Below are 15858 nucleotides of genomic sequence, written 5' to 3' on the forward strand. Positions count from 1 at the left end.
ATCTTTGTTCAAATGTGAATATTTTCAATATATTGTCTATTACACGAGATTTTTAGATGATTTATTTTTGTTATGGAAAGGCCCCTCAGATAAGATAAATTCTTTTATTAATTACATCAATCATACAACTGACTTTCTAAAATTTACATACAATATCAGTGATAGTGGAATAGCATATTTAGATACGTACATCAGTCATAGTGGTGGTGGGTTTGTATCATGTATTCATAGAAAAGAGACCTTTTCCAATGATTATTTGGAATTTAGTAGTAATCATCCGCAATACATATTTAAAAATGTTTTTAAAGGGCAGTGCATTAGGGCAGCCCGAATGTCATCGACCATGGAAAATGTGTACAAAGAATTAGACTTTATTAAGTCAATGTTTACAGATAGGGGGTATCCTGGTTCCCTATTGAATGATGCAGTAAATTACTTAAGCAATAAATGGGGTAAAAAGTATGTACCCTTACTTGGAAATTCAATGTGTAATACTTTTAATAAAGTTATGAATACCAATTTAGATCATAGTAATAGAGTTTGTGTGTTGATGTATTCTCCGGTGGTACAATATATCAAAAATATTATTAAGGGACATTGGAATTTGATAACTGTGGATGAAGAAATAACTAGAACATTGGGTGTATATCCGAGTTTTATATATAAAACTGGGCCGAATATTAAGAGAATATTGGAATCTATGACTAACACATATGATAAGAAAAGGAAAACAACAGGAACTAGAAAATGCAGAGCATGTAACCAATGTCACACAGTTAACGAAGTTGAAGGATGCAAATTGGACAACTTTAATAAGACATATATAAAGTGTAGGGTAGGTAATTGTAACACCAAATTTGTGGTTTATTTAGCAACATGTATGACATGCTCTGCATTTTACATAGGAAAAACGGAGAGGCAGTTTAAGCATCGTATATACGATCATTTATATAGTATTAGGGTCAATGATAAAAATAATGCTTTATATCGACATATACTTAAAAGTGGTGATACTCACCATTTTAAATTTGCTATCATTGACCATGTCGATATAGCTTCTTTTGGAGGAAATATTAAGGCCCAATTAGCTATGAAGGAAAGTAGATGGCAGATGTTAACAGATGCCACTAGACCACCTGGAATTAACGATCACATCAGTTTTAAACCATTTTTGATTATGGCATAAATTTAAATATTCAGACATGAATAAGCATTTATTATTTATTGTTTTTTTTTAATCAATGTTTTTTATTAATGTTTTTTATTAATGTTATTTTTATTAATATCATTGTAGTATATATTGATTACATTGGTATGTATCAACGATTTGGTGTGCATTTATCAGCATTGTATGCAATATATATATGAGCTATGTTTTTAAATGTATAACAAGCACTGTCTTTTTAAATATGAAGAGCTATGTTTTTAAATAACATTTGGTGCCAAAAAATATGTATTTAAATGAATCAGAACCACCTATAAGTTGTTCTGATGAAGTCTGCTTTGCCAGATGAAAGCACTTAACTTGGAGCTTTTGGTGGATTTATCATTCGTTTTGTTCTTGTTTTGCATTCAACATTAAATCTTTTTTACCTGTTCGAGCAGAGGAGTTATTGTGTTCAGCTTTCAGGTGCCAGGCTTTTGATGTTTTGGATTTTTTATATTGTCGCTTGTGTTGTGTTACAGTATACAAATGTATATATTATAAAACTAAAACAAAAATTATGTCAAAGAAACTAAGAAAGTTTCTTTCATACATTGTCATGAATCTGTCCTTGAAATGCATTCATAGTAATTTTCAGAAGATTTTCAAGAAAGAAGCCATTTATATTATTCCACATTTATCAGTGCATTACACAAACCTTTTATGAAGAACTGATGTTTTAAGTGATACTTGATAAAAGTAAAATCAGTCACAGCGCTAGGAAAAAAGAGGAATCTTCCAATCCTTAGTAAACCTCAATTAAAATAAGTAAAAAGCAATTAGGAATTTAAAAAAAGACAGAAACTTTTTGATTTAGCTTTATGCAACATACACCCTCAATTGCTGAAGTAACAACTGAAGAGAAATGCTTTTATGTGTATTTTAGATAAATTCCACAGTAAGGCATCTTCAGTGATGGTATTTAGTTATAAAGCTTTTGGATTACTGGAAAAATTACAAAATCTTGAAACAATAAAAACCAAAGTTATGTTTATTTCCTGTTTAAAATGTTTATGAAAAATGGACAATGAGTATTTTGAGCAAAATCACTTATTCTTAGCTATACTCTAATCAGGTAACCAGTTGAAAATTGTAATCTTAAATGCTTGGTTGCCAAAGCTTACATTTTCAGGATTTTAATGGTTTTGTCTTACACCAGAATATTGATAAAAGGACATGCTTAACTTTATTGTCAGTAAAAGTATATTCCCGTAACTGCTAAAAAGAGAGAAGATACAACAAGCAAAGAACACCTACTAGCTAAGCTTCTCCCTTTGGAATAGAATGTCAAAATGCCCAGGAAAAAAAAAACTCCCCTCTTTCTTCACTTTCCTGGACTAACTTAGAATGATCCATGCAAGTTGCAAATCATGAAAAGTAGGTAAAATATATGACTTCTAAAATGGCAACTATTTGCCCAGACATCCAGCAATCTATGTAATTAACATACTGGTGTAAAAATAGTCAAGTAGTAAATGAAGTTTGGCAACAAACTAAGTTGTCCCAGGACATCTTCATGGAGGCAGGAACGACCTTAGGTCAACTGGCGCCCTAGACAAAATGGCTCCATGGCACCCCCCACCACACCACCTGGTACCCCCATTCTGGTCTACCCACACCAAATAAATATTGGAAAAGTACCCCTGCTAGAGCGGCACCCTAGGCAGCTGCCTAGTTGGCCTATGCCTAAGGCTGGCTATGCATGGGGGGGGGGTTAGGTGGATATTAGGAGGAGTTATGTGGGTTGGGGAGGTGAAAGGGTTAAGTAGAGGCAGGGATGGTTGGGAGGAAATGAGATAAGGATGGGGAGGGTTTAAGGGGATTAGTCTAGTGTAGCTGAGTTAAGCAATCACGTTTTGGCGTGAACTTGCTACACTGCAAGTTTATGTCCATGACGACCTATAGGTAATTCATTGGACAGGTAGGCCTTGGATTAGTAGTGCATTGGAGGGCAGTTTACTGGTGGTCTATATTAATCCCCCTCTCCCCCTCTAGTTAAGGTTAATGATTGAGATATATCTCTCAATTGTACAGATTTTCACCAATTTTCATGGGATTAAGGTTTTCTGTCAGATTATGTATATCTGTTTAGGATGAGGATAGGTCATTTGTTATTTATGTTCTGTCAGCAAAATGGGCTGAACATGCTGTCTTAGTCATTTTATAAACATGAACTGCTGATTTAAGACATTTAGGAGGGCAGTGAAGGAAATTTCATTGTGTACTCACAATTGCATATAGCTGCTTTCCACAGCCGTGGGGAACTCCTGCTTTGTAATTTGTTTACATTTCTTCTGGAGTTGTGGGTTGTTTGCATCTGGAAGTGTATCTTCAAGCATCTTGGATCCAGGCTCTTGACTGATTCATTCAACTCCCCCTTTCAGTGGCGTCTTATTTTGGAAGGTTCTTTGTTTGTCAGTCTTGCTTTTGCTGCCTCTCTTCATGTAAGATGAGAGGAGGGAGAAACTTGGTGGAGTCTGTCTGATTCACTGTGGTCGAAAGGCAGTCCTAGATAGACCGGCTAATTAACCCTGGTATTTTATTTAGAGGCATTTCAGGCAAACGGGTATTTGTTCCACTCGTGGGTTGTTGTGGTGTGGTATGTGCCCCCCATTGTTGGCTGTTCCCATTTGTTGCTGTCATGGCATGGATTTGCTTTCACTTGCTCTTGTTGTGGTGTGGTATGTGCCCCCCCCCCCATTGCTGGCTGTTCGCATTTGTCGTTGTCATGGCATGGATTTGCCTTCACTTGCTCTTGTTGTGGCATGGTATGTGCAGCCCCCCCATTGTTGGCTGTTCCCATTTGTCGATGTCATGGCATGCATTTGCCTTCACTTGCTGTTTGTTAAAAAAAAAATGTTGTTGGAAAGAGCTAGAGCAAAGGGGATATGTGGAGCGTAGTTGTGGGATGAACGATGGACTGGCCTTCTGGTGAGACATTTTTCGCGGGCTAGTAGGTAGTCCACGTCTTCGCCGCTCATTGCACATGCATGGTGTAGCGGTAACAGCTGTAGGGAGCAGAGTACTGCTGGCATCCTGCTCAAATGATGATTAGCTTTCCAGTTGCATGTGATACATGCTTGTGCCATTCAGATAAAAAATCTTGCCATTTTAATTTCTTGTGGTGACATTAGACATGGTTATGAAATTAAATAATAGTAGTTTTTCTTTTTTTAGCATAACTGAAATATAAAATCATTTCTTCATAAAAAGAGTGTTAGTGTTTATATCCGTAAAGTGTTTTCCCATTAATATAAATTATTTATTTTTTGTTTTGTTGTTGACATTTTAAAAACAGCCATTTAGTTCTGGTTCAGCCAAGCAATGGGAAGCCAAATATCTGTGGTGGACAGTGTGTGCTGCAATGATTTTGCCAGGCCCATTTGGGGCGCATTGTGGATTCCTTGGGCTGGTTCTTGGATTTAGGCCCTCAGTTTGTGCGGTGGATGGGGGAGTGCAGAAGGGGTCAGATTCGAGTGTGAGTGCTTGAGACTTGGGTTGGCTGACGAACGTGGGTGACATTTTCATTGTGTCTTGCAGTTGTGTGGGTTTCTCAGTCATGGTGGAATTTGTGGGGGCTGGTGCAGCTATAGGTTGTGGTTTCTTTCTTCCTGACAAACTTCCTTTATTTCTTAAATGATTTGCTTCACCTTCTTAGGAGTCAAGTTTTATAATAAGGTTGAAGTTGAAACTGAAGTCCAACAACATGAGTGGTGATCACACTGGAGAACTGTCTTCTTTGTAGGACTTTATATAGGAGTACTAGTGGGAGCGTGTGTTATTAAACGGTAGTGTTGGCTGTGCATGTCCATTCTTGACTTCTTGATAGGTGCATGCATGGTTTCTTGACATTTTGCTTTGCACCTTTCTTTTGAGGATTTAGGAAGGCAGGATTGGAGGTTAGAACCTATTGTTCAACAGTATTTATAAGATGTATGAAAAATAGGTTATCATTACATATTTTGTGTAATTTATGGAACTGTATGCAGGGAATATGATTTAAAATGTGCTTGCAGTAAGGTATTGCTGCAGATAAATGCAAAAAAAAAGAGATAATGATTTCATGAGCTGCAAGTTGTTTACACTGAATGGTAACCTTCATTAGCCAAATGCATAATACATAAAAGTTGACAGGAAAAGAGGAGCCACAGGTTTGTCTTCTGTGGTTCTGATTTGTGCAGATTGAAGTATAGCACATACATATTGGTGTAAAGAGTCTGCAACTAATAGTGAGTGTAGATGTAAAAATGTATTTGTAGGTTCTGTGGGTGGTCCTGGCCAGGAGGTTGCACACTGGGGCTATACAACTGGAGATGGATTCCCTGTGGAACCTTTTGGTTTCTCTTTGGCTGTTGGCTGCAGTTGGAGTCTGTTTTGAGTTGGGTTGTTTTTGGCTTCTGGGTGTCTGTGGTGGTTGTGCATGGTAGAGGAGCCACTGCAGCTTTCCTTTTGTGGGCTTAGGGTGTCAGGAGTAATGTTATGCACAGTGCAGGTGCAATAGGCTCCTTACATTTGATTCACACAATGGATACCACACTTGCACTTCTCAAAGAATGTTATAATTAAGTTTAAGAATTTCATTTGGGGTATTCAGCACTTTTAAATTGTATTATGACCTAAACAAACATCAAATACAAATAAAAATGATTTCCTTAAAAGGATGTCTTCTGACAAGTTATGGTAAAGTTTTAAGACTGTAGTCAGAAATAATGACAGGCATTTGAGTTGTGGACATCAGACTATTCTGAATATCCATGATGCCACAACCTGTTTTATCAACCTTTTAAGTTTGCAAGAGGACTATTTAAAATAATACCTGACTGTATTTGGTAAGCTGCTAGTCAGCTGTTATTAGGTTTGCTGCATTGTGTCCATTTGTTCAACATTATGTTGATTAGTGTGCCTCATTTGGAGATGGAAGGTTAAGAGCTAGGCAGATGGTTTTACAATATGTTAGCTTGGCTTATACAGGGCACTAATGGATGTGTCTGGAATCACAAGGTTACCCGGGTTGTGGATATTGATAGGTCCCTTCATTTGTGGGGCTTACTTTTAACATACTCGACTGGTAGTTAAATTTATCTTGGGTATTTGATAGGGTCATTGGAAGCATAGCATCAGGTATGGCTGCTTTGTCATAGATGGGAGTGGTGGTGGTACATTCCTTCCTGGGTTGGCAGGATAGGTTGTCCTTGAAGATGTCTTGGAATGTGTGTTATGTATTTTGAATGTTTTACTTGTTTTTTCTTTCTTGCAGATGGGGCTTGGAATGCTGTGGCTGTAATTTGGAATAGGTGGATATAAGATGGAGTCTTCTCATTACTGTTAGAGGGTTTCATTTTGAACTTTTCTTTGTAGATGGTGGTGTGCTGAGTACCAGTTATAGCGATACAGTGAATTCACAGATGATGGAAGCAGTAGCGAGCGAGGAGGTTACACATGGGGAGCACAAATGAGCAACGGTTACTGACGGAAGTAAGTGGATTTCAAAGTTGTTGAGTTTTGGTAGAGGATTTTACACTGCTAGTCAGAGAAGGACAGGCATTTGAGTTGTGATATCAGGGTTAATGGGTTGTACAATTTGTTCTGTTAACCATTTAGTATATTAGATTAACATTGAAAGTTGTTCCTGCTTTTGGGCATTTGCATTCAATAGTAAAAGGGAGCATGGCCATTCGCCATAGGTAAGGGCTTGATGGGGTGGCAGGGTTCCTGGTCAGTGCCTCCATGTTAAGTAATTATGGCATGTGTGCACATAGAATTTATCTTTTTTTTTCTTTTCCTTGCAGATTGCTGGAGTGCAGAAGGCATCATGCAGTGGCTTGAAAAGGGGATTTGAAAGGTGATGTTTTGATATGATGGATGTTCTTGCCACTTGAATGGGGCATAAGGAGGGTCTGAGTAATCACCTTAGTAAGGCATGTTAGAACTCTGTGTTTAATTAGTGGGAGCTGATTATTGCATTGGTATAGGGGGAAGTAAGGAAGAGGTAGGTAAGCGGGTCAATGGGAAAACTGTAGGGGACAGTTTATGGGGGTGTGGGGATCCCTTGGGATGAGTAGAGTCACGACGTTCATAGGAGCACAGGAACTTAGTAGGCTATAGCCCTACAGCTCCTATAAGCCAGTGAAGTTCAATTCTTGCTTTCTTGGAACCTTGGGTGGTCGTATTCACTCATCCAGTTGTTTGAACCATATGTGGGGGAAGGGCCATTGAGGTATTTGACAGGATGCTGGAGTCTTTTCCTAATGGGTGGTATCTTGGGGTGACAAATTTGTGCCTTGAGTAGGTAGTGTTAATGTTACATACCAGGTTAAGGTTTTACAGAATAGCACAAGGATCATTTTACTTGGGGTTTGGGTGAATTTTGTAGAAGGGTTTTAGGAAGCATGTTAGGTAGATGGCTGTGTTGGGGTAGTTTTAGAAACTGGGAGAGTGGTTACAGGGGAGTTAAAAAGTTTAAGGAAGCCTGGTTGCAGGATAAGGCAGCTGTAGGATAGGTCTTAATTGCCTACTACTGGTATAGGTAACATAAGGAAGAGAGCTTTTGAGGGGGAAGGCTAGGGACAAACAGGAGTTAAGAATGGTTTGGTAATGAGGGAATTGGGGGTGTTTATGGCTGGGCACGTAGAGTATTTCATTGCTGAGCATAGGGAGTTTTCAGGAACTAGGTCAAGGGGTGCTGGATTTCTGCCATCTAAGGTTAGGACATTAAAGGTTTGGAGTTATACTATTCCCTACGGTAATTGAGTTGTTGCACATCCAGAACAGGGTGGTTGGTGGACTAAAGTGATAGGCTACAGTTGACAGGGTCCTGGGTGTGAGACGTGATACTAGTTGTTTTGACTGGGTGTCAATTTGAGTTCAAGGGGTTATAGTTTGTGGTTATAGGTTGTAAATCCATTCAGGTTGAGCCATGATTTCAGCTTTGAAGGAAGTGGTAAAAGGGTATGTATTCTTTTGGGGTGGATGTTCCGGTGGTACAGTGGGGTCATGGTAATCCTACTTTATTGAGTTTCATTAGGGTGTGTTTCAGTGATGGTATGGTGAGGTGGGTTTATGACAGGATTCTAAGGTGATTTACAGATGATGGGTACACCAAATGATGTTTGGCTTAACCCTTCCCTTTATGGGAATTGGTGGTTTGTACAATTTTGGGTAGAAGGGAGGGGGAACAGCCTGGTCAGGCTGGTTGGCAGAGAAGAGGGACAGGCTTTCACTCTTCTGTTCCCCCCTCTGGTGTCTGGATGTTCATTTCAAGGATCTGGGGAAAGGAAAATGAGTATTTGGAAGAAGCTTGCTGAATAGATAAGCAAGCGGAGGTAAGGATGCTGCTTATTTGGTGGAAGATAATTCAATGAATGGTGTATGAAGTGAGATGGGACGCTGCTTCATAAGTAAAGTAAGTGAGCAGAGGTATGGACCCTGCATGCTGGACAGGGTTAGTAGGTACGCTGCCCTGATTAACATTACAAGGATGGTGCTTCATAAGTAAAGTAAGCAAGCAGAGGTATGGATGCTGCTTACTGGGTCAGAATGAGTAGGGCGCTGTCCTGATTAACATTACAAGGATATTATGCTGTGTGTTTAGAATCAATTATATTATGAATAGTTGTAATTAATGAATTGGGTGAACAAAGCTATGTTATGAAATTTAATAAAGGTCCTCAAATGTCATTTGGTGTAATGTGTGTTTATTGAAGGGGATCAGGACAAATGAAGTTTGGCAGCAAACTAAGTTGTCCCGGGACATCTTCATGGGGGTGGGGGGGTGGTTAGGTGGATATTAGGAGGAGTTAAGTGGGTTGGTAAGGTGAAAGGATTAAGTGGAGGCAGGGAAGTTTGAGAGGAAATGAGGTAAGGATGGGGAGGGGCTTAAAGGGTTTAGTCTAGTGTAGCTGAGTTAAGCAATCACATTTCGGCGTGAACTTGCTACCCACCCTCCCTCTTTTCATTGGTGGTTTGGGGGGATTACAGTTATTTATCAGTGGGATAGACAGAGAAGAGGGATAGGCTTGCCCTCTTCTCTTCCCCCCTCTGGTGTCTGGATGTTCATTTCAAGGATCAGGGGAAAAGAAAATGAGTATTTGAAGGAAGCTTGCTGAATAAATAAGCAAGCGGAGGTAAGGATGCTGCTTATTTGGTGGAAGGTGATTCAATGAATGGTGTATGAAGTGAGATGGGATGCTGCTTCATAAGTAAAGTAAGTGAGCAGAGGTATGGACCCTGCTTGTTGGACAGGGTGAGTAGGCACGTTGCCCTGATTAACATTACAAGGATGGTGCTTCATAAGTAAAGTAAGCAAGCAGAGGTATGGACGCTGCTTACTGTGGGCAGGGTGAGTAGTACGCTGCCCTGATTAACATTACAAGGATATTATGCTGTGTTTAGAATCAATTATATTATGAATAGTTGTAATTAATGAATTGGTTGAACAAAGCTATGTTATGAAATTTAATAAAGGTCGCCAAATGTCATTTGGTGTGATGCGTGTTTATTGAAGGGGATCGGGACAAATTAAGTTAGTATGTAGGTTGCCTTGGCAAAAAATAAAAATAAAAAAAAAATGAAAAGATTTTGACTGGCATAGGTTTGGCTTAGTCTATTAAAATCTACTCATACAGCAAATATTTGACCACTTTGATCATTACTATAATTTCTTCTGTTTTTAAATAATGTTTACAATGTTAATGTTATATACTATCTTTTTATTCTGTACTTTGCCATTTGGGCTCAGGCTGTACCTTAAAAGGGTCTGTGGACTAGTGCACAAATCCCATTAGATTAGCAATGTCAACTAACTGACTAGCTAACTAACTAGACAAACAAATATTTGCTATTTTGTGGTCATTTGTAAAATGAAGACTGCTTTGGCAAACAGGATTTACTGAAGTCATAGAAATTCACAGGCTTCAGAGATCTTAACTTAAAAAGTTATTTGTCACACTTATTTAATTGGTCTGGTTTTGTTTGGCTTTGCATGGACTGCAATAGTAGTATTTCCTACCATAGTGGTGACTGTTATGTGTTTTCCTTACTAGGATTATCTATTTGCCAGATGAAACAGTCAAGACAATGCTTCTCCTTGTATTCTTCAACTTATTTTTGTGACCCCCCCCCATCCTGTTAAATAACAGTGCTAGAGTAAAGCTGGAAATATTGAAGCATGTCTCATCCTGGGTTTCAACCATGACAGGAAAAAACAATGTGATTGTGAATGTGACCACGTTTATTTTTTGACCTAATCAGTATTACACTGGGTGTTTTACTATTTACACAGCAAAACTTTTCAAGGAGTCACCATTAGGCTCGTGCAATGGTAAACTTGGTTGTATGTGTGTGTTGTACTGCCGGTAGCCTCATGCTTTTTGGAGTTCATTTTTAAAAATGTCATGACTGGTGCATTGTGCTTCTGCAGAAATAATTATTTATGTATTATTTTCAGGTGCCTAAGCCAAAACAGTGATGTTAGTTGTGCTCTGCATACCTCTCGGCTGTCCACAGTATTGCAAAGTATACCTAATTGGGTTTACATTCACATATGCCAAACTTTAAGACTGATTGCATATTTCATACATGACTCCCATATGAACACCAAAATCTATACTCATGATCTACTCCCAGCATTATCATCATCCCATTCTCTGTCATGCTCCAAATACTTTCAGGAAAAAGCCTTTGTTCCCTTATAAACTTACTTTCAGGAAAAAGCCTTTGTTCCCTTATAAACTGCACTACATACCTGTTCTGCAGTTTAGGCTATATTTGCATCAGAAAAAAATAGTTCACATTACGTAAAGAAGAATTTAAATAATGCATCACATTTCACTCCATTGCCAAAGAGCAACTATGTGTGCAAGTCTGTGTTTGTGTGTGTGTGTGTGTGTGTGTGTGTGTGTGTGTGTGTGTGTGTGTGTGTGTGTGTGTGTGTGTGTGCGCGTACGCATACATGCACTTCTGCATGTGTGTGTAACAGAGCGTAAGACACAGCTTCTCTGATGATTATTATTCATAGCTAGCTTTGATTAAAACCAATTATTCATAGTTATCTTTCATCAAAACCAGTGCTGATGATGAGGGAGCTTTACATATTTTATATAGACTTAGAGCTGTATGTAAGCCAATTTTTTAAAATATTTTTCTTAGTTGTAGGAGAATGGAGATGGTTATTATTAGAACAGATGTTAGACTTGGAGATTTTAGGTATTGGGCTTGTAATGACTTTCTTCCATGCATTGAGGAACATGGTTTTATGGAGTGGAATGTTGTATAGATTAACTGGGAGCTGTATTAAATTTTGTCTGCAGAGGTGAATAAACCATGGGTGTAGTTTGCATTGAACCGATTAATAGATTATTACATAAAACTGTTCCATTCTTTGTTTGGGAAGAGATGGATGACGTACAGTTTTTAGTTTTATGGTCTACTAGGGTGTTTATGTGGTTCTATAAAGCCTTTTGTCTGCTCAAAAGGAAGGATTGCTCCTATCTTGAGTAGTTAGATTTAAGATGTTGAATGGATTTTTGGCTAAATTATAGAGGTTAATTAAATATTGTTAAATATTCCTGGTCTTTGGTACTTTTTAAGTATAGCAGGTTTTATGTCTTAATTTAAGAGGGGATTTAAGTTTTGGATGTGAAGAGTTGTGCTGCAATGAGAAAGAATGTTGTTTGAGCATTGAAGATTATATTTGTAAGGAGATATGTAGCTGTATCTGGGTTTGGATGATTTAATATTGAATTCCAATTTAGTGTACTAAGATTTTTATTTAGTTTGATAATGTTCTGTATGGATTTTTGTTTTAAAGATGACTAGCTGAAGGATACTTTGAAGATTTAAATATACCACAGAGAAGATAATGAGGCATTATCTCTACAGTTTATGAGTGAGGTTGGATTTGTTGGTAATTACCAGGTCTAGGAGTGATTGCTAGATTTAAGATTAGGTTTTCCTGGTTCCTGTACTTGCTGGGTTAATTCATGGTCAGCTAATATATCATCAAACTATTGTTTGTGTTGCACAACAGTATTTAAAAGACCACCATGGGCTAATGATGAAAAAAACATATATTTTTAGCTTGCCATGAATTACTGCACCTCTGAAAGCTGCCTGCAGCAAAATAAGAACTCATTCATAATTTTATTTGATTTTTTTACCATCGTCTGCCCTCATGGGGGCAGACATCCTGATTCCGTTGGAAAGCTAAATGTGTCCTATAATGTACTATCAGATCACAGATTGTGAGAATAAGTAGCCCTACCATTTGCTGTCAGACTGTACTTCCATTCACTTAGAATAGAACACCTGGAAAAACTGCAAGTTTGAGAGTTTGCAGATAATGTGTCATTACTTGAGTTTTACAAATGTTCCTACTGATATATTACATATTCTCTGAAACAAGCTTGCAAAAGTGTCAACAAATTATTGAGATAAAAAGACTTTTTACAAAGAGCAGTTTTGGGAGTTTCATTTCCTGGCCAAGTTACTCCTCCCATCTCCCCTTTTTCAATGAGCTAGAGTGTCACATTTCCAGATTAGCTAGATTCAACTAATTAATCAACTTTGCATGACAATAGACAGCATACAAATCACAGCCTGATGTGCCATTAAAACTGTTCCCTCATATGTCTCTTCATTAGCTTCCCTGATATATACCAATTAAAAATACTTTATCCATATTTATACTGATGACACTCAAAACATTATCAAAAGCAGCAATCTAGCACTGTGAATCAACAGTAATAATAGTGTGACTGGAAAATGAAAGAAATGCACTCACCATTTTTAAAAATATATATTTCATTTAGTAATCGTCAGCAAAACAAATGTATTATATTTTAGCAGAACCATACTAATCAAGATTTCCCAAATGGCTTTCAGTATGGTTTGAAGGAAGAAACACAGCCTCATTAACATTAAAATCACTGTCATCTGAACTTCTTGCTGGACTCAAATAAGGGTCATTCTTGCAAAAATTTAGAACTCCAACATCAGAAGTGAAATGAATGATCTGAACACCTCTATTATCACTAGTAAACCAACCCCAGTCCTCAGAACTGGTCTCATACGTTGAATTGAAAGCTTTAGTGGAATCCCTTACATAACATCAAAGGTCAGAGAACATTCCACAGAGAATTCCATGAAGGCAGAGCATTACAGAATGAAAAATTGCTGAAAAAAAGGGAAAATGATTCCAAATCATGAAACGATTATGGCAAAACCACAGAAGAATGCATTGCAATAATAAAACAATCATCTAATCATTTTAAACATTTCTGAAAGGATATTAGTATGTGTCTGCATTGTAACAGGTGTCTAATTCCACCCCTTTTCTAGAGAACAGGTTTGAAATGTGCTTACTTAATAGTTATATGTAGTGTTTTCCTTCATATAATTATGGAACTAAATTTTTGTCTGAGGCTAAACTGTCTTGACCTTAAAATGTTTGAGGTGCAAATGGTAGAGTGGTTATATACTTTAGTTTAGAATTACTACTGATGAATCTTCTAGGCCAGATGGTCCTCTTCAGTGATTTAAGATAGCACTGTAAGGCATAATAATTAAATAAAAATGCACGTCCTCCCCGCGGTCGAGTGATGTTTAAAGACATGCAGGTAGGTGCGTGCGTGAATGGGTGTTCCTTCCTTGAAGGTTGAGCGTCGGGCTGGTATATCGGCACCGTAAAAATCCACTGCCATTCATTAGCAGACTGGAGTTCTACTATGGCAACTCCTAACTGGAAAAGCCGAAACAAATTACTTATTTTACTGAGGCCATGATTTTAAGATACCATTTGGCCCACAACAATCTTGCATACTGATTTCAGTAGAAAAGATATAAGAGAAAAAGTGTACGATGACTAAATCATAATCACGTGTTCTAATGAGTGATACAAAGAATAGATTTAAGAAGGAACAGAATGAATAATGCCCTCAAGAAGCTGTCTTAAGGCTAGCTCGACTTATTGTCTCCTTCTGTCATGAAGCAAATGTTAATATAATCTTACACATCAATCGATAAATACCTAAAGATTCTCAGATTACAGTTAAAACACCCGTGACAGCAGATATCGGTTTAGGTTTTGCTTCTATGGACTGACAAAAGCCAGATTCCATTGCAGACTTGCAGAGACTTATTAGAGAAAATGCAGAACACTGTACCCCACAATTTCATGTCTTTAGATCACATGTTGATCAGTGAGTTCAGCTCAAGCTGCTGAGTAATTTACATAATTTTCTAAAAGTCATACAAATATTTTTACTTAACTTCGTCCAAGCATAACCATAAGCAATACCACAGAGCTAAGTTCCAGTGTGTATCTGGGAATAAAGTTAGTGTTACCCACAGTTAGTAACTGCTTTACACACTTTCTTTCTGGTCTCGTTCTATATTATATTGAGGTGCTACATACTCAGAGAGAGTATTTCTTTGTGCCTGCTGACAGCCTTTCCGTAAGTACCCTTTGTCATGTGCTCATATTTCTACTTCCTCTATTCCTCATCTTACTCTTTACTGATGTAGGATTCCATTTCTGGCTGCTTTTTGACTTCTCCTGATTCACCTGATTTTCCTTCTCTCATATCTTCTTTATTTTCTTGTATGACTTCTATCTGTGTGCATTGTAATGATACAACAACATATGTATGCTAACAATGTAGGTTCATAGGTTCATAGGTAGGTACTAGGCTATCTGCCTGAAGGCTTTTATAAATCTAGCCAAAATGTGTTGGCTTTCGCCGCCCTCTTAGATTAGGCCCCTGTGCCTCTGTCCAGCAGAGCAATTGAAGTGATCCCTGGGGTAAATTTTCTGTTTCCCATCCACTCGTTAAGGTTTCTCTTGAAGAGGGTTAACGAGGAGCTCTGCCTAATGTAGATTGAAATCTTGTTCCAGAGCATGGGAAGTCTCTGGGACAGGAATCTATCCCTCCAGCACATCCTATTTATTGCTGTGGTGAGGTTTAGATCCCTGGAGCATGTGGCTCGAGGGGATATGGTTTTCTTTAGGTGGAGCATGTCCATCAATTCTGGGTTGGACATGGCCTTGTATGTCAGGCAGAGATCACCTCTGAGTAGGCATCTTCAGTCGACCTGCATAGGGCATCTGCTTGAGGCCAGTGATCCTCTCAGTGAGGTACTTCTATGGTCTTTCCAGTTGTTGCAGGTGTCTTGTAAGGTACATCCCAAATGGGGCATTGTACTCTATGATGGGTCTGATGAGTGATGTGTCGAAAGGCCCAATGACCTTGTTCAATCTGGATGCAAACCCTTTTGTGATTAGGTGGGCCACATAGAAGGATTTTCTAACCACTTTGGCAATGTGATTATCAAAGGAGAGGTTACTATCTACTTGGGTCTTCAGATCCCTTATTACGTCTTCCATATTTAGGGGGTTACCACCTATGTGGTAGTTTGTGGGTACTTTGTTTTTTCCAAAGAGGATGACTATGCACTTTTTGGCATTTAGCTTGAGACCATGGTTTTGACACCAGGTATCTGTCTCAGTGAGACCCTTTCGGAGGATGTCTGTGTCAGCCAGAGAGTCAGTTATAGCCCCTTGTTTGCAGTCGTCTGTGAACTTGGTCAGCCATAGTCCTCCTGTGCTTGCCTGTACCTCTGAGAAGTATATGCCGAACAGGAGGGGTCCTAGGACTGAG

The 15858-nt window shown here is 38.4% G+C and overlaps 1 protein-coding gene across 1 annotated transcript in view; it reads left to right on the forward strand.

Annotated features, from left to right (window-relative positions):
- The first annotated feature begins 343 nt into the window (after window positions 1–343).
- The window catches only part of LOC122791430 (doublecortin domain-containing protein 1-like), a 526863-nt gene continuing 511348 nt past the window's right edge, over window positions 344–15858 (forward strand). Inside the window, exon 1 of the mRNA XM_044059172.1 lies at window positions 344–459. Coding sequence (XP_043915107.1) covers window positions 344–459 — 116 coding nt within the window. The remainder of the gene's footprint in view (window positions 460–15858) is intronic.

This window comes from Protopterus annectens, chromosome 17.part0, assembly GCF_019279795.1.
Source record: "Protopterus annectens isolate FY-2018-M chromosome 17.part0, PAN1.0, whole genome shotgun sequence".
Classification (NCBI taxonomy): Eukaryota; Metazoa; Chordata; order Ceratodontiformes; family Protopteridae; genus Protopterus; species Protopterus annectens.